This window comes from Schistocerca cancellata, chromosome 9 (assembly GCF_023864275.1).
Source record: "Schistocerca cancellata isolate TAMUIC-IGC-003103 chromosome 9, iqSchCanc2.1, whole genome shotgun sequence".
Lineage (NCBI taxonomy): Eukaryota > Metazoa > Arthropoda > Insecta > Orthoptera > Acrididae > Schistocerca > Schistocerca cancellata.
Genome location: NC_064634.1, coordinates 314240298 through 314264615, shown reverse-complemented (window position 1 = coordinate 314264615; position 24318 = coordinate 314240298). Strand labels below are relative to the sequence as shown.

Below are 24318 nucleotides of genomic sequence, written 5' to 3'. Positions count from 1 at the left end.
GTAATGAATGCTCTCTTTATTGTATCCTCACCTGGCAGCAACAACACAAAAAAGTTTGATTTACTGTCAGTGAGGATACCAATACAATTAGGATATGGCATATTGCTGGTAAGCAGAGCTCAATGAGGCCCCATGCAACCATATAAGCTGCAGCAGATGCTGAATGCACTGCTTAAACTCTCTGGTGCCAAACGGGCTATAAAGTTTGGTGCAATATGCAATAACCTGACCACTCCATGACATGAAACTGTTCGAAATATACCATACTAGCCCAGTGTTGACAGCCTCACAGTGTGTTTGGATTTTGGGGTTGGCTATTAATTTCTTTAGAGTGTTCATATGCTACTATCGACGGATTTCCCTGTGTTAATGGAACGGAGGGTTCACAACTCCTTCTGTAAAGTCACTTGTCTCCATCTCCATGAAAGTGCAAACTATGAATGGAACCTTATTTTCTCCATCTAATTTGTCAAGGTTGCAGGCCAGAAACCAAGCACTGTTTTATGAGACCCTCATCCGGTGGCTGTAGTGGATAGTATATGTTTGTATCTTGCAGATACAAAAGACTTCTTGTGCACTCTGAACAGATCTCAACTCTATGGTGGAGTTTTATAACTGTTAACTACTTGCATTCAATCATTACAAGTACAGTTGCAAATCCTTGCGACTGTGACCATGATAAGCAAAGAATCAAAAATAATAAGCAGAAAAGTAACAGCAAACCTGGATCCAGAATTCTTCAAGCTGACCACAGGGTCAGTGATATTACAATAGCTTGCACGACAACTTGCACTTCATAGTGCCGACACCAACAAGAATAACATTCAACAACAGCAACTGGTTCGCCTGTCATAAACTCAGGACATGGCAATGAACTTATTGTGGATCCTGCCACTCCTACCATTAGATTTGCAAAAGAAGAACGATAAAGATGTCTGTACCACTTGCAACTAATATATTTGATGACAGCTTGTAATGCTCTCTGTTCCACTCTTGGGTAGCAACAAAAATGTTCTTTGTTAAGGGAAAACTACTTTGGTTGTCTTATTCAGTAATTACTTCTTCCAAGAAATTTGTGAGCTGCTTTCATAACACCATCGTCAGAAGGGCCACTATATACTATATACATTAGAATTTCATCAGCAGCATAAGCACCCTGACCAGTTGCATTGCTCTTGGCTCACTATTCTACAGGGTCTAGACCATGAATTGAAATTAACAATGTTTTATGTAGAGCTCCTCATCAGAGTTGCCACAGTTCAAGTGGCCTAGATCAGGTAATCAGAGAGTTTGGTAAGAAGCACTGAAATCCATCCTTTTAACATATCTGACAAATGGTGCAAGTATTTGAGTTCCCACATGCAACTAAGCAGCATCTTCATGAGAAAGCACAAGTGGAGATAGTGAAGTCCACCTACAAGTTGTCACCACAAAGCATTTCACATTCAGATAACTCTCAGTGTCATTCACTGTCACTTTCTGGGATGTTCACATTTAGATCAGATATTTACTTTATAGGAACACACAGAGAAACAGACAGTTAAGGTCACAGTGCCTCTTTTAGTCCTTATGGATCTGAAAAGAGCCTATGACATTATTCTACAAAACACGTTGCAGATCAGCAAGAGATGTTAAAGCTATGCAGAAATTCTATACAAGCTGTACTAGTAAGAGATGTTAAAGCTATGCAGAAATTCTATACAAGCTGTACTAGTAAGGTTAAAGCAGGAAACTTCATTTCCAAGTCATTCCCACTCTCCAAAGGACTGTGACAGGATGCTTTGCGTCACCAACTTTATTAAAAATCTTCATCACAGAGTACCACCTCGGACTGGAAAAACTGAACCACATCCTTCGCCAGTGCTTTGATTACCTATCATCATGCCCAGACACAAGGGACATTCTACCCAAGATACTTCCCACCCCTCTTAAAGCAGTGTTCTGTCGTTCACCCAACATCCACAATATCCTAGTCCACATGTCAATTACCAGATCTGCTACAATCATTGCACAACTTTTTGTATTGGTATGACTACCAACCAGCTGTCCAAATGGATGAATGGCCACCACCAAATTATGAGTAAGAGCAAGGTAGACCACCCTGTTGCACAACATGCAGCAAAACATAACATACTTGACTTCAATGACTGCTTCACTACCTGAGCCATCTGGATCCTTCCCTCCACAACCAGCTTTTCTGTGTGCAGATGGGAGTTATCCTTACAACACATTCTCCACTCCTGTAATTATGCTGGCCTCAACCTATGGCAACACACTGTCCCCACACCCTCTGCCTAACAGTTTCCGCTCCCTCTCGCCTATGGCCTATCACCTCCTCCCTATCCTCGTCTGCCACCCTGTTTATTTGCCACCATCTGCCAATGCACCCACCCATCTTTCCCCACTGCTCTTCGTTTTTCCTCACATCCCTGCCCCACAACCTCCTGCTGCTGCACTTGTTGGCATTCTAGTTCCTGCACACTCTGCCACACAGCGTTAGTCTCTCTCCCCACTCCCCACCCGCACACTACTATCCCATCACCTTCCCCACCCCCTCCAGACTGCTGCTTGCACTTAATAGTTGCATTCTGGCCCGAGATGCCGGGGTTAGCAGTCATGTGTGCATGAAGTGTGCTTGCCTGTGTGTATGAATGGTGTATGTTTCTCTTTTGCTGATGAAGGCTGTGGCTGAAAGCATTATGTAAGAGTCTTTTAATTGTGCCTGTTTGCAACTTAATGCGTCTTCTTTATGATAAGTAGCAACCCGTCTTTTCCTACGTTGTTGTTATTCTTATCTGGAGTTTCCACCGTTTCATTAAAAATCTAATTAGAGGAAGCCCTAAAGATCTGGAGAACAAAGGTACCATTTTAACATCATTCTTCCAGCTGATGATCAGGTTATTGTAGCTGGAGATAACAGTGGTGCAGCTACATGCTACAAAAGCAGAGGGATGAAGACAAATAACGACTGAAAATTAACATTCAGAAAACTGATTAACACTAGGAGGGGGAAAAATATAGAAAACTGGACTGCAAGATCGAAGGATGTGATATTTTCACATACTTGGGAGTACTCCTATCATCCAACAGCAGAAGCACAGTCGACATATGTAACAAAATATGTCAAGAGGGGAAAAGCAGTAAGATACCTCAACTCTGTTTTGTTCTGTTCTAAGGGATAGTAATTCAACAAAATGGATGAAACAAATCCTCTATAAATCCACTGATAGGAGTTATTGCCACAAATGGGGAAGAGACATGGGAGCTGAGTATGAGGCAGAGAAAAAGAGAGAGACAGGTTACTAGTGCTGGAAATGGAATTTGGACAGCAAGTTGTGGCATTTCAAGAAAGGATTGTGAACAGAATAATACACTAACAGAGACCATGCGCATAAGCAAAATGATATCAATCCAATGGAAACAAAACGGCTATTGTGGCCCCTTCATCTAGAAAGGATGAATGATGAGAGATGGCCAAAATGAATTTTGAAATGGATTGCATGAAAAAGACGGCATTCACCTAGAAAATGGTAGGAAGTTTTCTACAATAGAGGGGCAGTGAAAGGCCTCAAGGAAGTAGACTGGCTGAATAGAAAGAGGTAGAAAATGAGAAACGAGAAGAGGTGACAACCATAAATAAGACTCCTGATATGATTATGAGAGAACATTGGTGCCATCGGCCAATAATTGATTAAAAACTTACCAAACCGCTTAGAAGATTCTGGACCGAACTTCTTCACAGCTAGACTGGCTTTGCTGATAATGTGGATCCTTAGGTTTCTCCCTTCAGACAGTTTCAAACATTCTCTGTGTAAGAGAAAGCAAATTGTCAATGCAAGATATAGTGTACACTCCTCATACTGCGTCAATGATTTACTTTATCAGTTTTAATACATAGGTAAGTTGCTCAAATCCTGACAGTCGTCATAAGTGTAAAAAATGTATGTGCAGGTGTTTCAAAACGAATGCATAGGTTTAAGGGCTTTGTAGCAATTATTACATACAACTTACAACCATAAATAATACATCAAATGAAAGAGCAATTAAGTTTCGCTAGTACACCTGTGTGCAGAAGGAAGAGTGTGGAACAACCAAGAGTGTCTGAAGAACATTTTGAATGAGTGGGAGTGTTTCATGTGTACTCCCAAGAAATCAGTTCAGAGGGCTAGTCATGAATTACCAATTCGAGTGACATCCGTATGGAGACTTTTAAGGAGATGCTTAGAACAACGTCCTTATTGTTTGCAGTTGTTACAAGCTCTACAGCCAACAAACTACGGTTTGTGTGTGAACTTTGCAAACAAAATGTTGTTGCATGAAGATGCAGATTTTCTGGATCGTGTCATCTTCAGTATGACATTTCAACTAGTGGAAATGTGAACACAGGTAATGTGCACATTTGGGGGGTCAGCAAATTCCCACGAGATGGCACAGCTGTAATGAGACTCCCCTAAATTGAAAGTTTACTTGTGCCATCCATATGACAGCAGAAAATTTGTGTGCCTTTTTTTTCAGTGAGGAACTGTAACTGGTGTTTCTTATCTTGCTACCCTAGAACTACAGGTCTTTCCTCAACTGGCAGAAGCTGAACCACAGAACTTTATTTAGTAGTAAGATGGTCACTGGCATAGCTCAATATGTGACTAGTTTAAACAGCGTTGTATCCAACTGCTGAATTGAGCGCAAAGGGCTGGATGACAGAACTTGTTTTGCATGACCTCTACATTCACACATGATCTAACATCATGCAGTTCTTACCTTTGACAGTTCAAAAAGGGCCACCACTACCAGCTGGTCTACCTGGCTTTAGAAACAGCATTGTTGCAGCAATTACTCCAGACACACTGATCAAGGTTTGGGAAGAACTTGCCTATTGACTCAATGAGTGACATATCATGCTCACACTGAACACTTGTAAGGAAAACTGTTTGAGTTGCTCTTTCATTCTCATTTCAATGACAACAAAAACATGCACACATATATGCATACATGACCGAGGGCAGTAAAATAAAACTGTGTTTTACATTTTCTGCACTACTTATGATGTCTTGCAAGTGTTAAATAGTTATAGCTGTTTGTAATCACTGTGTTCATACTGAATTGCCCTGTACACAATAAACAACATAGGGAACACAATGACTGCCTCCCTTCAGGGTCCTTCAACCCTTACGACCGTAGTCAGACTTCAGTTCCCAAATAGTGTTTCCAACTCACTTTTTCCGATTATAATCTTTTAATAAATCCAAACTGAATTTCTAGATGTGTGTGAAAGTAGTTGTGTATGTGCCTCCTTTGCTAAAAACAATTACAGAGCTCAAAATGGCCATTTCTAATGAACTTGTATTGCTGACTACACGTATGGCTCAGAATGTATGGCGTGAAGTCGATTATTGCCAAGATTCTTTCTTGTATAGGATAGCTCCAGAAGCAATCCTAATTTCTTATAAATAGCTGCAAGTATGCCATGGGTATTTGTAAGTTGTTAAATATTTTAGAGATAACAGTAGTGTAAAGGTATGTGTAAGGAACACTGCAATTGACACTAAGTTTACACACACACACACACACACACACACACACACACACACACACACACACACACACACACACACACAACACTGCAGCCTGTTAATTGACTTCAAAAATCAACCATTTGTACAGGAAACATAATTCTAATATTTTCATAAGTTATACAATTTACAAGTCAATACATACCAGAAAACAAAAAGCTTACACCTTGAGGGTTGTGGTCAATGGCACCAGGGTATAACACTACATACTGAGGGGCTGTAGTGATAGCGATTTATTTGTCATGGTGAACAGCAATCAGGTGGTGCTCCGAACACCTCTCTGCGCACCCTCTGTTTTGACTCTACAGGCAGTAACTATGCTGAGTCTAACCGCTAAGTAACTACTCCTGTTGAACAGCTTCAGCTTGGGGTAGCATTGTGGGCCTGCAGAAAGCCGTGTGGACGTATCAATACACTCTGCACATATTGGACAGAATGTACCGGTCTGTCACTACTTTCAACAGTGGTCTCTGGAACATTCACACACCTGTAGATAAGGTTCTTAATGTTCAAACAAATTTCGGGCTCACCTGAAGATGACTGGCAGGTGCCCAGTTGAAATATCGTGCGAAGTATTGAACGACGACCGGCTGCAAGCCCGAAATTTGTTTGAACAGTCAATTTGCTGGGAAAGTTTTAAAATTCTGAATGTCCACCTGGTGCAGACGCATGACAAGAATGATGCATTATGTAAGCAGAGGTAGCTGACCAAACATCATCCATAGATGATATCAGGGCACATGTTGCATCTGCTGTGTCATCGGAGACAAATGGGAACCTCTGGCCAGGCTACCACTCACATTGTGACACCAACAAGCATGGCTACTCTGGTGTCATGAAATAGCTGACTGGAGAGTAGAATTGCACTCTGTTGTCTTCAGTGATGAGAGCAGGTTCTGACTGTATGGGAGTGATGGACATACGTATGTAGGCCTCGTGAGTTGCCTATTCCATAGTGTATTCGTTCACAACACACAGGTCTCAGCTAAGGCATTATGGTGTTGGGGCCATCAGTTACAACCCACAGTCACATTTGATCTTTCTGGAGGGCAAAGTAACCAGAGTCCACTACAATTCACAGGATACTGCTGCCATTTCCTCAACAGGAATGTGACTTTCCTTTTCAGCAGCACCAGGCATATCCGCACATGGCTGTTGCAACACGACATGCTCTTTGTGGTTTACAACTGCGCTCGCCAGCAGGTCTTTTACCAACTGAACACTTGTGGGACATGATGAAGGGGAAACTTACTTGTGCTCCAAAGCCTGTAAGGACCAATGTCAAATTACAACAAAAGGCGCAAGATGCTTTGGACAATCTATCACAGGATGCTATTCAACACATTCACGGTCATATGTATTCCAGATACAGATCTATTTTGCCAACAGAGAGGGGTATGTTGTGTACTGAAATGATGGTTTCGGCATCCTTTACTGTGATACTTGTGTTTTATTTGATCTGAATCTGTTATTGTATACTCCTACAATAACAAACTACCTGTCACATCAATTGTCAATACAATGACCTTATCCTTCAGGGAGCAGCATTTTTTTCTGGCTGTGTATTTTATTTGTATATATCAGTGAAGATTATCTTCAATGTTATTAAAATAAGATGAGATTACCTCTCCTGTTGTCAATGAAAGTATGCAATAAATTATCAGTTAATATAGCAGATTGCTCTATATTTGAAACAAAGAGCAAGAGTGAGAATAGGAGGTGTGATGAGTGAAGAAATTGAACTGTGTAGAGGTGTAAGATAAGGTTATTGTTTATCACCAACACTGTTCAATATATATCTGGAGGAAATTATTAGTGAAAGTTTTGATGGAAAGAGAGGCGTTTGTATAGGGGGTCGGAGAGTGAAGTGTATAAGATTTGCAGACAACATGTTTGTGATGGCAGAGAGTGCAAGAAATATGGAACAAATATTAGATGATCTAAACACAAAATTAGAAGAATATGGAATGAAGATTAACAAGAAGAAAACGAAAAGCATGGTAATTGGAGGAAAGGGGAGAAAATGCCGTATGAAAATAGGGGGAGAGGAAATAGAGCAAGCGAATAACTTCAATTACTTGGGAAATGTAATAATGGATGATATGTATTGCTCAACAGAAATTAGGAAAAGAATTGCAATGGCAGAGGAAGAATTCAAGAGGAAACAGAAATTACTTTGTGGACCACTACACAAAGAGCTGAGGAAAAGACTTGCCAAATGTTACATCTGGAGTGCTGCACTATATGGTGTGGAGACCTGGACATTGAGGAAGGAAGATGAAAGAAGATTGGAGGCATTAGAGATGTGGATATGGAGAAGAATGGAAAAAGTGAAATGGGAAGACCGAGTAAGGAATGACGAAGTATTCAGAAGAGTTGGAGAAGAAAGAAACATGCTGGAAGTCATCAGAAAGAAAAAACGGAACTGGACTGGACATTGTTTGAGGAGGGTCTGTTTATTGAAGAAAGGAATGTAAGGAATGGTGGAGGGAAAAAGGGGAAGAGTAAAAAGAAGATATCAAATGCTGGACAATATCAAAGGAGGCAAATATTCAGAAATGAAAAACAGGCTATGGACAGACAAAAGTGGAAGAGGCTTAACACATGACAAGACCTGCCGTAGGGCAGAATACCATACTACTACTACTAGCACATTGCCAACATAAGAATGCTACAAGGCATTCCTAACAGTGAGGCAATTAACTAGCCATGCTACTAATTTCACAAAGTACTATTTTTCACCTCCTATGGATTAAATCCCTAACTGGGACATAAGTAACATCCACACTAACCCATAAAATTTAACAAATTTAACCTCTAATAAAACACTCACAAAAATGCAAGACCTTTTATAAGAAACAAGTCAGTAAGTACTCACTTAAAAACTGAAAAATGTGTTGTTTATAAAAACCAATTAACCTATTCCACATTCTGAGGGACTTACATCCATACACAAGATCGCTAACATGTATCTATGCAGTGGTCATCAACCCATTTAGTCAGTTCAAACCCCGGTGGTGGAAGAAATATTCATCACTGTCATTTGCACAGTGAGAGGAGAGGCTGTGACACAGATTTTCTTATCATCATACTTTGCCCAATGTCCGAGTTAAATTTCAAACATCTCTGCAGTGTCTTGTAGAGTAAGGGTATGACATGTTATACACAACAGTGTTTAAGTATTTGTTGATTTACATTTTAAAACATTCAGTGATGTGAGCGAGGATTATACCTGAGGAACAGCATGGTGCACATTTGGTGATAGATGCTCATGGTCATGCGGGGACAGAGGGGGGGGGGGGGGGGGGGGATTTTATGCAATGGCTGTTAAGGTAAAAATACAAAGATGATGTCAGTCATTGCCAAGGTTCACCTCTCCTTCTCTTCCTCAACAACACACCAACACAACTATGATCTGCAAACCTAAAGAGAAAGAAAAAACAATTATATATGTACACACACACACACACACACACACACACATATAAAAACAAAGATGATGTGACTTACCAAATGAAAGCGCTGGCAGGTCGATAGACACACAAACAAACACACACACAAAATTCAAGCTTTCGCAACCAACGGTTGCTTCATCAGGAAAGAGGGAAGGACAGGGAAAGACGAAAGGATGTGGGTTTTAAGGGAGAGGGTAAGGAGTCATTCCAATCCCGGGAGCGGAAAGACTTACCTTAGGGGGAAAAAAGGACAGGTATACACTCGCATCACACACCCATATCCAACCGCACATACACAGACAAGCAGACACTTTCATTGTCTGCTTGTGTCTGTGTATGTGCGGTTGGATATGGGTGTGTGATGCGAGTGTATACCTGTCCTTTTTTCCCCTAAGGTAAGTCTTTCCGCTCCCGGGATTGGAATGACTCCTTACCCTCTCCCTTAAAACGCACATCCTTTCGTCTTTCCCTGTCCTTCCCTCTTTCCTGATGAAGCAACCGTTGGTTGCGAAAGCTTGAATTTTGTGTGTGTATCGACCTGCCAGCGCTTTCGTTTGGTAAGTCACATCATCTTTGTTTTTAGATATATTTTTCCCACGGGGATTGTTTCCCTCTATTATATATAGACACACACACCTGTAAGTCTGTTTAGCTAGTTCCCTTGTTGGACTGACAACAACTGCACGGAAACCTTTCCGTCTTGGCCCTTTAAGGTGATGGATGAGAGGCACAAGGAAAGCAGCAGTTTTTCCAGATCCTGTTGGTGCACAAGCCAAAATCTGCTGGTTCTAAAAATGTTATAAATGTCAACTGAAGAATTATAACATAAAATGACAAAATAAGTACAAGGAAAATAGATTTTGTAAAGACAAGAAATTCACTGACCTTCAGCATTACAGGTATTGCTTGCATCTGGATTGGTGTGGGGACAGAGTAGCCCAGATTTTTAATATTATCAACAATATCTTGTCCAACTCCATATTCTGTTACCAACTGTTCAAAATTTTCAATTGGTGGAGGTACATCATGTCCTTTTACTGATATTTTCTGTTGATTTCGGAACCTATTTATCTGCAAAAGAGTTTAAAGATCACATAACGTTGCATGCAGTGCATTAAAAATTTTCTAACACAAAGCACTTTTGTGCTTTATTAATATACTTACAACAACTTTTTCTTTAAACTAAACAACATAATAGCTTCATATTTCTCTCAAATGTCAAAGACACTTGATAATTCACTGACTATTTGAACAATTACAATGCAATATCTGCAGTTCACACCATTCGACTGAGAAAGAAAGTGATCTTGCAAAATGAATACATAAAACACCACACCACACTGATTGTCTACTTAGAAGATAAATTTAAAAAAAAAGAATGTAATTCAGCTTAAATCAGACAGAACTCATACGGCATCCGCTATTTTATACTACAGTGTAAGTGTTCTTATTATATGCCAATAACGTTTACTTCAGTGGCTATTGTTACCCACAGACATGACATTCTTTAAAGTAATATTGTGCGGAACTGATGACTGGTAATTATGTAACACATCTACATCCATAAAAAATCCCTCTCATGCCTTAATTCTGTCTTAATAATGAAAAAAATGGAGATGTGTGTGCTATTAAAGTGCTACAAGACCAAACTTGCAAATCTGCACAAGGCTCCATAGAATAACATGAACAGGATCCCCCGTTTCAAAATAAACTAGTTCATTTTGAGCAAATATTGGGCTTTCATTCAGTGAGTTAGTGAGTCCATGGAGACAAGATTTTAGGATGATGCCATTATTTGTTCAGTGGCAAAAAGATAAACAAAAAAGAAAAAAAGATATATTTGCACATTGTTAACAATCACAATTTCTGAACCATGCAAACATGATTCAGTGTTGGTGTGATCGTACTTAAAGACAATTAAAATATTTATGTGATTTGGCAGCAAAACAAACTTTATGTCTACATGGTACATTTCCTTTTAGAAAGAAAACAACAGCCTTCGGATAAGCGACACTTTAATAGGAAATGCCCTGACTGGAGCTTACACAGAGTTCTAATTTGACCTCCGTTGTGATCTGATTATTATCTAATTATATAAAACATGTGGACCAAATAAGATGCTGACATTATATTCCTCATGCAGTGCTCTACTGATGCCAAAAGTATGGTCCAAATCTGACATTGTGTTTACGACAGTTGGTAGGTTAAGAATATTATGGTACATATAAATAAACTTCCCATGTGGAGGTGCTAGTCTCCCATCAGTCAACTCCCCAGGTGGCTGACAGGGGAATGGTCACCAGATATGGTGGGTATCGTGGAAATAAAATACCCAGGGTGGACCAAAACTAGCGGCTGCTGCCTTGTAGTGTGATACTGGCTTATCAAAGGCTAAAGGAAGAAAACCTAGAGAATAAATTACCTGGTCCCCAAGGTTGGGGGTTGTGGAGTGGGCCAACTCCTCACTCACATAAAAAAATTAAAATGCTATAAACCTAATAATATGATTTGAAAAAACAGGAATATTGGTTGACAAACTGGCAAAGAAAAAAGGAAAGTGCCACTAGGATGCTGGTATGTGCAAGGTATCTCCACAAAACTGAATATATTACCAACAGAACTCAATAGTTTCAAAATGGATGTTGTCGTACTCTCAGACCACAAGGAAAGGCAAAGACGAAGAACTTGGTAATTGTGTACATATTTGGAGTAGGGTGTCCAAAGCGGTAAGAGCCAAATCATGAGTCTCCATTATGATAAACAAAGCAGGAAAAAAGAGAATCACAAATTGGAAATTCATTAATGAACGTACTATTTTGGTAGAAATGTCTCTATTTGCCAGAGAAGTTGTATATGCACCCAGGAATGATGCAAGAGACCAGGAGAAACATACTTTCTGGACAATCGTTAGACTACAGAAAAAATCCCAAGGAAGAAGGAACTAGTTATCATGGGGGATATGAATGGAAGAGTAGGATTAGAGAATCATGTTCAAAGTGGGAAAAGAAGGAGAGAGAGAGAGAGAGAGAGAGAGAGAGAGAGAGAGAGAGAGTATAATGACAATGGAGAACAACTGATTAAAATTTGTGAACAGCTTGATCTGAAAATTACCAACATTTTTTAAACACAAGGATATTCATAAATATCCTTGGCAACAGAATAATAGAGAACTTGGTTTTATAATATATTATATTATCACTAAACAGACAAGTAGTTTCAAGACAGCAGATGTTAGATCTTATAGAGGAGCCCAGTGTGGATGAGACCATTATTTAGTGAAAATGAAGAGTTTTTTGCCATGGAAGAATGCAAAGAATGATTCTAGCAACATTAAAATGAATTTTGCTGAGAAAGCTCAAACTCTATCCTTCAATATTGACAGCCTAAAAGATGAAAGTATACGAACATTCTTTGCTGCCAGAATGAATGGGGGGGGGGGGGGGGGGGAGGCATTGGAAGAATAATTTGAAGGAAGTACAGAGGAAATGTAGGATTACATAAAATCCAGTGTTATAAGTATAGCTACAGAGGTGCTGAGCATAAGAAGAAACAACCACAACCGTACACCAGAATGGTGGTCGGAGGAAATAGAAGTGGTAGTTAAGAAAAGAGGAACACGTTCAACCAGTGACTGAATGATAAATCAGAAGTAGAAAAATCTAGAAGGAAAAGAAGAATGAAGTGATTAAAAAAATATGGGGAAGGTCATGTGCCAAAACTAGGATTTGGAAGAACGACACAAGCGTGGTCAGTATTAAAAGAACTTTGACAAGAGACAGAAACCAAAAGCAATCTTCAACTGATAACACCAAAAGAATGGGAAGAATATGTCCATAAATTATTAAATGAGGATAGAGAAGAGTATCTGGAGGAAGGAACAGGGGAAGAAAAGAAGCAGGAAGGGGAGGAGATCTAAATTTTAGAAAGCAAGGCGAGTACGGTATTAGGGACAAGGAAGAATGGTAAATCACCTGGACCAGGCAATAAAAATCTGGAGCTCTTAAAATATGGGGTAACAAACTGTGAAACTAATAACACGGTTATTCAATAAAATGTTACACAGTGATTCAATAACCCAGGACATGAAGCTGGACTATATTAATACTATATTTACAAAAGGGGATCTCAAAAGCTGCTCGAACTACTGAGAAATTTGTGCAATAAACACATTAATGACGACTTTTGGGAAAATAATTAAAAATAAGCTGGAAATAAATTTTAAAACCCATAACACCCAGGGAGAATAATGTGACTTCACAGCTGGTAGATCATGCATAGACCATATTTTCACATTACAACAGATCTTAGAGAAACATAGGGAAATATCAGAAAAACATAGGATTAATTTTCATGGATGTAGAAAAAGCATATGATACTGTTATGAAAAAACTACTTTGGAGAGCTTTACATTTAGCAAACATAAAGGGTCCTTTAATTAAAATAATACAAGAAATGTATACAGATAACATATGCCAAGCGAAAGCTGGTAGTACACTTTCACAGAAATTAAGAACAAGCGAGGGTCTGTTACAAGGTTGCCCCATGCCACCAACATTATTCAAAAAGTATATAAATATCAGTCTTAAGACATGGTCTCATAAATGCAATGGGATGGGGCTAGAAATTAAAGATGGAGTTAATTTACATCATCTACAATTTGCCGACAATCAAGTGTTATAGCACAAGACAGGAAGGGTGCAAATTATAAGTGTACCAAATTGAATATTAATGACCAGAAAACAGAATACCTCACTAATGATCCAGATGATTTATACATAGAGAGAAAGAAAATTAAGAGGGTCAATACTCCCTGTTATTTGGGATCTAGTTTAGAGTTGCATGGAAAAAGCGGAGACAGAAATTAATAAAAGAAGGAAGGTCATTGGGATGCTCGACTCAATCTTCTGGAGCAGAAATCTAAAAAAAATCATATATAAATTGTTACTGGTGAGTGTAGTTAGGTATGGTGTGGAGACTTGGACTTGAATCAGAAACACCTAAAAAAAACTGCAAGCAGTAGAAATGGAATTCTGGAAAAGATCAGCAAGAATTTCTAGAAGAGAGACAGTAAGAAACGATGAAATAATAAAGAGAATGGAAGTAAGAGAGAGAATACACGACGTGATGGATAGAAGGAAGTTACAATGGTATGGGCATGTAAGAAGAAGGAAGCCAGAATTCTGAAAACGATCCTGGAATGGGAATCAGAGGAAAGAAGAGGACACCCTATGACCACCTGGATCCAAAATATACAATTAACAATGGACTTGGCACAGAGGAAGAAGATAAACAAGATCGAAGCACCTGCAGGGACATACTGAGAAGATAAATTAAGATATTAGGGTATAATTTCCAGGTATTTTTTATGTTGAAGATAAAACCTTTGTAGACAGGAAAATCTCAATCAATAATAAATAAATAAACTTGTGATCCACCCCAGCTTTGCATGGGTATCTATAACCAGATGACTTGTCTGGTATAGCTGTAGTAATTTATATATACAAATGTGCCTCATGCATAAGTCCACCTAGTAGTAAAAATCATACCAAAATGCCTGCAGTAGCTTCTGAGGTTAGCTATCACATACAGACCTCAAGGCACAGTGGGGAACTTAAATTTGTAATATGTATACATTTTACAAGGTTTCTACAATTAAAATGACTAAGCAGACTCCTTTCATTAAAGGATCATTCAGTACGACATCAACCAATAAAAAATAAATTCGAATCTTGACAATTTAGATTTATTAATTTGTTATCCTTTTATTCTACCTATAAAAACAGGTAAGGCCCAAAATTAAATTTTTTGAGTATTTTTTGAGCTATTTTTAAAGTTTTCAAAAACTGTGCAGTTTTTGTCACATTATGAAACCTTTAAGTGGCCATATTTCCAAAACTATTTGACTTAGAGCCCTAAAATATGTGTTGTTTTGTTCAGTTTCTTATAAGCTTTAAAATACATGTTACGTGACTATATTTGTGAAAATACTAAAGTCTCCCAAACCAATTTTTTTTACGTGACTATATTTGTGAAAATACTAAAGTCTCCCAAACCAATTTTTTTTAAAGTCTTAAAATTTCATAATAGAATTTTTTTCTTTGGGGAAAATACATGACAGTCCTATACCATTTGTTAAGATGTGTCTCAGTTTTCTTGATGGTACTCCAAAATGGACATAGAGAATATCATACCGCAATATGTACTGCCAAATGTGCAACAACTGCACATGGTTTGCAGAATGGTTCATAAAAATAGAATTAAACTGAAATTATTATGTACTAATTAAACACACTGGTGTAATGGATATTACTTTTTTAACTTTTAATGCAGTAGTGTATGTTTGTAGCACAGTAGAAAAACATATTACCAATATATAACAATAAATATATAATAATAAAATGCAAGTATTCATTTCTATTGACACAGCAAGTCACTTCAGTCGAGATGAATTGTTGAGATAAAATGAGTGAAATACTGGAGTGGAAAAGAGGAGCATATTGCTGCATGCATGTATAACTCACAAAACATATGTGCTCATGAGTCATGCATGTATGTAGCAAATGTTATGGTATTTTACACAGAATGCAACAAGTTTCTCTGCAGTGTGAGGAGTCTGGCAGTAAATCTCACTGAACTGCATTATTAAGTTTGTATGTACTTCAGTGATGGCTCAACAGCATAATATAAGAATCTGAAAAACTTCTCCACCTTATGGTCATCATGTAGATGATTTTGAAGGAAATGAGACATAATGGGATTTTTATGCTACTTCACGTGAGAAGGGAGTGTGTCACAGTGTTCACAGTCAAAGCTAAACTGCAAAATCCTGTGAATAATCAAATATTAACTATGTACCAAATGTATGAATGGGGTAAAACAAATATCGCATCAATCACTTTTCTTCTACGTGACACATGATGAACATGCAACATAAGAAATTAGCTTGGCAGAATGATTTTGTAATACCATAGGAGTCACAGAGTGTTGTCATGCATTTATTCCTCCAAGGAAAGCCAAAGTTTAATAAAGTTGTTTCTCGTTATAAGAATATTTATAAAATTGAAGTGGGCTCAGGTGCAGGTGGTGTGACTTACTGGATGTATCACTTGCACTTATAACAACAGATGGTGTTTGGCTTATGTGCTATCAAGAAATGAAAACCCACTATTTATGAATCCTTGTGAATGAGTTCTTTATTGTACCCAAGATCAGATACACTAACAGTTCCAAAAAACTTAATGCTTTGTAAATCACATTCCACAGCTGTAACTGGAAGAACATATGAACTGTCAGATGAAGAGATTCGAAAAGCCTCACTGATTACATTGGAAAATAATGTGCTGTTACATCAATAATCTGCCAATGCTTGAGATGGTGAATTTATGTAATTTTATAGAAGATTGCATCATGTAATCTTACACTCTAATAAGATTGTCATTAGTGGAATGGGCAAGATTGCCTAAGTCATAAAGTGGAGAAGAAGAAGAAGACTGTAACCGGATCTCCACAATATTTTTCTTGCTGAAGATGAGCAGAAAGTTTCTTATTACCAGACACTCAAATAAAACAGTTAAATAGTAACCACTGTATCAATGTATAATTAACAATATTAATTAATGCTAATGCATTTACAAAATAAAAGTACAACAATTAAGTAAATTATTTGTAATCTTTATTGAGCATGTGTTATTGAAGTATATGTTCCAATATCTTCGCAATTAGCTCAGTTGGTGGAGCACTAGCCCGCGAAAGGCAAAGGTCCCAAGTTCGAGTCTTGGTCCGGCACACAGTTTTAATCTGCCAGGAAGTTTCAAAAATAATTGTGATTTACACAGTATGTTATCCAAAATCTAGGCCAATTTTGCAATGTTGACAGCTTTATCACTGGAACGAAAACTTTTTTTTTTTTTTTTTGCGCAAAACTGCTATGGTCATTAGCGCAGAAGGAAGGCTTAAAAATCCACTACAGAAGGGGGTTGGTTGTCCCAAAAAAAAACTTCAAATGACTGACGTTATTTCACTGGCACGAATGAACTCTAGAACGCGATCGGCCGACTGCGTGTCATCTGCTAAAATTGACGATATATCAGGCGACAGCTGTAGACGGGCGCGTAACGGATTAAAATAGGGGCACTCAATTAAAAGGTGTCTTACCATCCACAGCTGAGAGCAGTGGGGACAGAGTGGGGGAGGATCGCCGCTTAAAAGATGTCTATGGCTAAAAAGACTGTGTCCTATCCGGAGTCTGTTTAAAATTACCTCCTCCCAACGACGCGTTCGGGAGGAAGAGGTCCAAGCACAAGGAAGAGTTTTCATGTCCCGCAATTTATTTTGGGGAAGTGTCGACCAATGCGCGTGCCATAAATGAACAACACGACGACATAAAATGCTCCGGAGATCGGTGACGGGAATCGATTGAATTGCTGGCCGAAGAAGAGAGACTGCAGCCTTGGCTGCAATATCGGCCGCCACATTTTCGCAGATACCAACGTGTCCCGGGAGCCAGAGGAACGCCACCAAGATGCCCCCCAGGTGGAGCAAGCGCAGACAGTCCTGAATCCGGTGGACCAGAGGGTGCACAGGGTAAAGAGCTTGGAGACTGAGGAGAGACTTGAGAGAATCGGAGCAGATAACGTACTGTATCCGCCGATGGCGGCGGATGTATTGGACAGCCTGGAGAACAGCGTAAAGCTCCGCAGTATAAACTGAACACTGGTTGGGAAGCCGAAAGTGATTTGGGGTGTCGTCAACAATATAGGCACTCCCTACACCTAACGATGTTTTCGAGCCATCGGTGTAAATAAATGTGGCGTCCGTCATTTGTGCACATAGAGCAGCAAATGCCCGACGATAAACAAGTGAAGGGGTACCATCCTTGGGAAATCGACAAAGGTCTCGGAGCAGGCAGATCCGGGGACGGAGCCAAGGCGGTGCTGTACCCCAAGTTGTCAAGAAGGTTTTAGGAAAGCGGAAGGAAAGAGAATGGAGCAGTTGACGAAAGCGGACTCCCGGTGGTAGTAGGGAGGAGGGGCGGCCTGGATACCCTACATCAAAGGAGGCGTCGAAAAAAATGTCATGGGCTGGATTAGCAGGCATGTAAGACAGATGGCTTGCATAACGACTCAGAAGGACTGCTCGCCGATTGGACAGCGGAGGTTCAGCAGTCTCAGCATAAAGGCTTTCCACAGGGCTGGTGTAAAAAGCTCCAGACACTAACCGTAATCCACGGTGGTGGATAGAGTCGAGACGCCGAAGAATAGACGGACGAGCAGAGGAGTAGACGATGCTTCCGTAGTCCAATTTCGAGCGCACTAAGGCGCGATAGAGGCGGAGAAGGACCACTCGGTCCGCTCCCCAGGAGGTACCATTCAGGACACGGAGGGTGTTGAGGGATCGCAGACAGCGAGCCGAAAGATAGGAAACATGGGAGGACCAGCACAGTTTTCTGTCAAACATAAGACCCAAGAATTTAGCGACGTCTGAAAAAGGAAGGTTGACAGGACCTAGATGTAAGGAGGGCGGAAGAAACTCCTTATGTCGCCAAAAATTAACACAAACGGTCTTACTGGGAGAAAAACGGAAGCCGGTGTCGATGCTCCAAGAGTGGAGGCGATCGAGACATCCTTGAAGACGTCGTTCAAGAAGGCTGGTCCGTTGAGAGCTGTAGTAGATCGCAAAATCGTCCACAAAGAGGGAGCCCGAGACATCAGGAAGGAGACAATCCATAATTGGATTGATGGCAATGGCAAACAGTACAACACTCAGCACGGAGCCCTGGGGTACCCCGTTTTCTTGGGAGAAAGTACGGGAGAGAGTAGTGTTCATCCGCACCCTAAATGTGTGCTCTGCCATAAATTCGCGAAGAAAAAGGGGCAGCCGACCTTGAAAGCCCCAAGAGAACAGTATGCGGAGGATACCTGTCCTCCAACAGGTATCGTATGCTCTCTCCAGATCAAAAAATATTGCTACTGTTTGGCGTTTCAGGAGAAAATTATTCATGATATAAGTGGAGAGAGCAACAAGATGATCAACTGAAGAACGATGCTTTCGGAATCCGCATTGGGCAGGTGTTAAAAGACTGCGGGATTCCAGCCACCAAGCTAAACGGTAAGTCACCATACGCTCCCAAACCTTACAGACACTACTCGTGAGAGAAATGGGGCGATAGCTAGAGGGGAGATGTTTGTCCTTTCCAGGTTTCGGAGCAGGAACGACGATAGCTTCCTGCCATCGTCTGGGAAAAGTACTGTCGGTCCAAATTCGATTATAAAGGCGAAGGAGGTAACGCAGACTATGGGTTGATAATTGCAGCAACGTTTGGACGTGGATACCATCTGGTCCTGAGGCGGAGGAGGGAGAAGAAGAGAGTGCATGTTGGAGTTCCCGCATGGAGAAAACAGTATTGTAGCTTTCGTGATTTTGAGAGGAGGAAGCAAGAGGTCGCACTTCCGCTGCACGTTTCTTCGGGAGAAACGCTGGCGGGTATTTTGAAGAGCTCGAAATCTCAGCAAAGTGCTGACCCAATGAGTTAGAAATTGCGACGGGGTCCACTAATGTATCATGCGCGACAGTGAGCCCAGAGACTGGGGAGAAACTAGGCGCGCCGGAGAACCGTCGAAGCCGACTCCAAACTTCCGAGGAGGGAGTGAAGGTGTTAAATGAGCTAATAAAGAATTTCCAGCTTGCCTTCTTGCTATCGCGAATGACACGACGGCATCGCGCTCGGAACTGCTTATAGCGGATACAGTTGGCCAAAGTAGGATGGTGGTGGAAAATGCGGAGAGCACGTCACCGCTCACGTATTGCGTCACGGCATGCCTCGTTCCACCAACGAATTGGGGGGCGCCGGGGCAATTCGGAGGTGCGTGGTATTTAACGTTCAGCAGCTGTAAGAATAACGTCGGTAATGTGTGTGACCTCATCGTCAACGCTGGGAAAGTGACGGTCATCGAATGTCGCTAGAGGCGAAAAAAGTGTCCAGTTGGCCTGGGCAAACTTCCAGTGTCTCGGGCGCATATATGGCAGTTGAGGCTGCAGTCTAAGGACACATGGAAAGTGGTCACTCGAGTGGGTATCATCAAGGGCGCACCACTCGAAGCGCCGAGCTAGCGGAACAGTACCGACCGCAAGGTCCAAATGAGATAAATTTGTCGTGGAGGCAGACAAAAATGTAGGGACCCCAGTGTTGAGGCAAACTAGATCCACTTGGTGGAAGACGTCTAGCAATAGTGAGTCACGTGGACAAGGATGTGGAGATCCCCAAAGCGGGTGGTGGGCATTGAAGTCCCCAACCAGCAAATAGGGGGGTGGAAGCTGACCAAGAAGATGAAGGAGATCAGCTCGTGCTACTGGTGTGGACGATGGAATGTATACAGTACAAAGAGAGAACGTGTATCCAGAAAGGGAAAGACGGATGGCGACAGCTTGGAAGGAAGTGTTTAAATGGATTGGGTGATAATGGAGAGTATCATGGAGAAGAATCATGAATCCTCCATGGGCTGGAGTGACTTCAACAGAGGGGAGATCATATCGGACGGACTGAAAATGAGGGAGAACAAAGCGGTCATTGGGACGCAGCTTTGTTTCCTGAAGACAGAAGATGACCGGCGAGTAGGATCGTAAGAGGATCGACAATTCATCCCGATTGGCTCGAATGCTGCGGATATTCCAGTGGATAATGGACATAGGGTGAACAGAAAATGGAGGAATGTGACCAAGGTTGCTGTCAACTCAACGACTGCTCAGAGCTTGCGACCGACAGCATGGAATGGCATTCAGCCGAAGGCAGAAGATCCTGATCCATAGGTAGTTCAGGAGCAGCTCCTGCCACCAGCGATCGGCCGGTTGATCGGTCGCCAGCAGTGAGCCTCGGCGACACAGAAGACGGCCGAGGGCGATTTCCGCTAGGTGGTGCTGTAGATGGGACACGCCTTGGCGGAGAAGGAGATGAACTGGGTTTCTTTGTAGCCTTCTTGGAATTATGATGTTTAGATGAAGGAGGAACCGATGGTTGTGAAGTTTAGGTACGTAAAAAATCTTCACGAGTATGCTCTTTTGTCGAAGTCCTGGTGTCTGACTTTTGGGCTCGAGATTTAGCAGAACCCGACGAAGGGTGAGCCATAGAGTGGGCAGGCGAAAGTGGTGAGGTTGAACGGGCGATCTTTGCGCTGGCCGATCTGACGACCGTGGCACTAAAGGTGAAGTCGCAAGTCTGCGTGGCCGCCTCCTTTGTTGGCCGAGGAGAAGCAAGGGCAGTGCTGTATTTTCCTGTCGGAGGCACAGTGGGCTGTCGACTGGCGAATAATTTTCGAGCAGCAAAGGTCGACACCTTTTCCTTCACTCTTATTTCCTGGATGAGCTTTTCGTCCTTAAAAACGGGGCAATCTCGAGAGGAAGCAGCATGGTCACCCATACAGTTGATGCAGCGAGGGGATGGAGGTGGACAAGCATCCTCATGGGCATCCTTGCCACACGTAACACATTTGGCCGGATTGGAACAGGACTGGCTGGTGTGATTGAACCGCTGACACCGATAGCACCGCGTAGGGTTTGGGACGTAAGGGCGAACGGAAATTATCTCATAGCCTGCTTTGATTTTCGATGGAAGTTGAACTTTGTGAAATGTCAAGAAGACAGTGCGGGTTGGAATGATGTTTGTGTCAACCCTTTTCATAACTCTATGAACAGCCGTTACGCCCTGGTCAGACAGGTAGTGCTGAATTTCTTCATCGAGGGAGCGTGTATAAACGACTCCACGCGAGGAATTTAAAGTACGGTGCGCTTCAACCAGGACAGGGAAGGTGTGGAACAGTGAAGTACGCAGCAATTTTTGTGCCTGGAGAGCACTGACTGTTTCTAACAACAAGGTGCCATTCCGTAATCTGGAACAAGACTTTACAGGACCTGCAATTGCATCGACACCTTTCTGAATAATGAAAGGGTTGACTGTGGAGAAGTCGTGACCTTCGTCAGACCGAGAAACAACAAGGAACTGTGGCAACGATGGAAGAACCGTCTGTGGCTGAGACTCAGTGAACTTACGTTTGTGAGCAGACATAGTGGAAGGTGAGGAAACCATTGCGGAAGAATCCCCCATGATTACCGGCGTCTCCGATGACGCGCTCCTCCCTTGTGGGGGCCCTCTCTGAGGGCACTCTCGCCTTAGGTGATTGTTCACACCTCCCGACAAACGGACAGAGGGACCAATCGGCACTTTCGGAAGGTATCAGCTCGGGTAATCACCCCTCCCTGGGCCTGGCCGTTACCAGGGGGTACGTACATGTCCTACCTGTCTACCCGGGGCGGGGAATGACGCGTTACCCCGTCACCGGCTACGCACAAAAATGCGTGGGTCGGCCTTCAGACACGCACAGGGAGGAAGAAAGAGAAAGGAAAGGAAAGAAGAGAGGTCTCAAACGCCGCAGCGGAGAAAAGGGTAAAGAGAAGAGGTAAGGAAAAGAGAAGGACAAAGGAAGGAAGAAGACATACAAGAAAAGAAGGCGAAGAATGCGTTACATTTTCAAGCGTCCGTCTCCGGACGTAGGCACAAACCATACTCCCAGATGGGGAGAAAGGGAAGGAAAGAGCCAGAGGTGAGGGGAGGAGGGGCGAAGATGGGGGATGGGGAAGGATGCGGAAAGGGAAGGTATGCAGCCCGGATAGGAAGGAAGGCCACATTAGCTCGGGGTCCCGTGCTCGCTATGCACATATCCACAAAAGAGTTGTGGATCCCCTGGGGGGGAAAACGGGTGTGTCAGTCACTCGTTTTACACAGCTAATGAGGAAGCAGCAGACAGATGACACGTTTGGAAGCAAGAGACGAACAAATATCGTATTTTTATGCAAAAATACCACAACCTTGGAAATCATATTACATTTGGTAGAAAGAATCAAATACGTTCATGTTAACCAAATTTATAAATTTAATTGTTGCTCGTTGCACTTGCCTATAAGTTCCCAAGCTAATGACAACCTTGTAATTCATGACATATTTAGGGGGAAAAAAACTGTGAAATACACTACTGGCAATTAAAATTGCTACACCAAGAAGAAATGCAGATGATAAACGGGTATTCATTGGACAAATATATTACACTAGAACTGACATGTGATTACATTTTCACGCAATTTGGGTGAACAACCACCTCTGGCCGTAATACCAGCCTTGATACGCCTGGGCGTTGAGTCAAACAGTGCTTGGATGGCGTGTACAGGTACAGCTGCCCATGCAACTTCAACACGATACCATAGTTCATCAAGAGTAGTGACTGGCATATTGTGACAAGCCAGTTGCTTGGCCACCATTGACCAGGCGTTTTCAATTGGTGAGAGATCTGGAGAATGTGCTGGCCAGGGCAGCAGTCGAACAGGACTTGCAACATGTGGTCGTGCATTATCCTTCTGAAATGTAGGGTTTCGCAGGGATCGAAAGAAGGATAGAGCCACGGGTCATAACACATCTGAAATGTAACGCCCACTGTTCAAAGTGCCATCAATGCAAACAAGAGGTGACAGAGTCATGTAACCAATGGCACCCCATACCATCATTCCAGGTGATACGCCAGTATGGCGATGACGAATACACGCTTCCAATGTGCGTTCACCACGAGGTCGCCAAACACGGATGCGACCATCATGATGCTGTAAACAGAACCTGGATTCACCCAAAAAAAATGTCGTTTTGCCATTCGTGCACCCAGGTTTGTCACTGAGTACACCATCGCAGGCGCTCCTGTCTCTGATGCAGCTTCAAGGGTAGCCGCAGCCATGGTCTCCGAGCTGATAGTCCATCCTGCTGCAAACATCGTCGAATTGTTCGTGCAGATGGTTGTTGTCTTGCAAACGTCCCCATCTGCTGACTCAGGGATCAGGGAGATGTGGCTACACGATCCGTTACAGCCATGCGGATAAGATGTTAGTCATCTTGACTGTTAGTGATACAAGGCCATTGGGATCCAGCATGGCGTTCCATATTACCCTCCTGAACCCACCGATTCCATATTCTGCAAACAGTCATTGGATCTCGACCAACACGAGCAGCAATGTCGCGATACGATAAACCACAATCACGATAGGCTACAATTCGACCTTTATCGAAGTCGGAAACGTGATGGTACGCATTTCTCCTCCTTACACGAGGGATCACAACAATGTTTCACCAGGCAACGCCAGTGAACTGCTGTTTGTGTATGCGAAATCAGTTGGAAACTTTCCTCATGTCAGCAAATTGCAGGTGTCGCCACCGGCGCCAACCTTGTGGGAATGCTCTGAAAAGCTAATCATTTGCATATGAC

At 41.9% G+C, this 24318-nt stretch overlaps 1 protein-coding gene across 6 annotated transcripts in view; it reads right to left on the bottom strand.

Moving 5' to 3' along the window:
- Window positions 1–24318, bottom strand: part of LOC126100800 (probable ATP-dependent RNA helicase DDX52) — a 97870-nt gene that overhangs the window by 33630 nt on the left and 39922 nt on the right. For all 6 annotated transcript variants that reach the window (XM_049911426.1, XM_049911428.1, XM_049911429.1 and 3 more), the window contains exons 3-5: window positions 9911–10096; window positions 9662–9813; window positions 3704–3807 (exon numbers count right to left, since the gene is read on the bottom strand). In XM_049911426.1, coding sequence (XP_049767383.1) covers window positions 3704–3807; window positions 9662–9813; window positions 9911–10096 — 442 coding nt within the window. The remainder of the gene's footprint in view (window positions 1–3703; window positions 3808–9661; window positions 9814–9910; window positions 10097–24318) is intronic.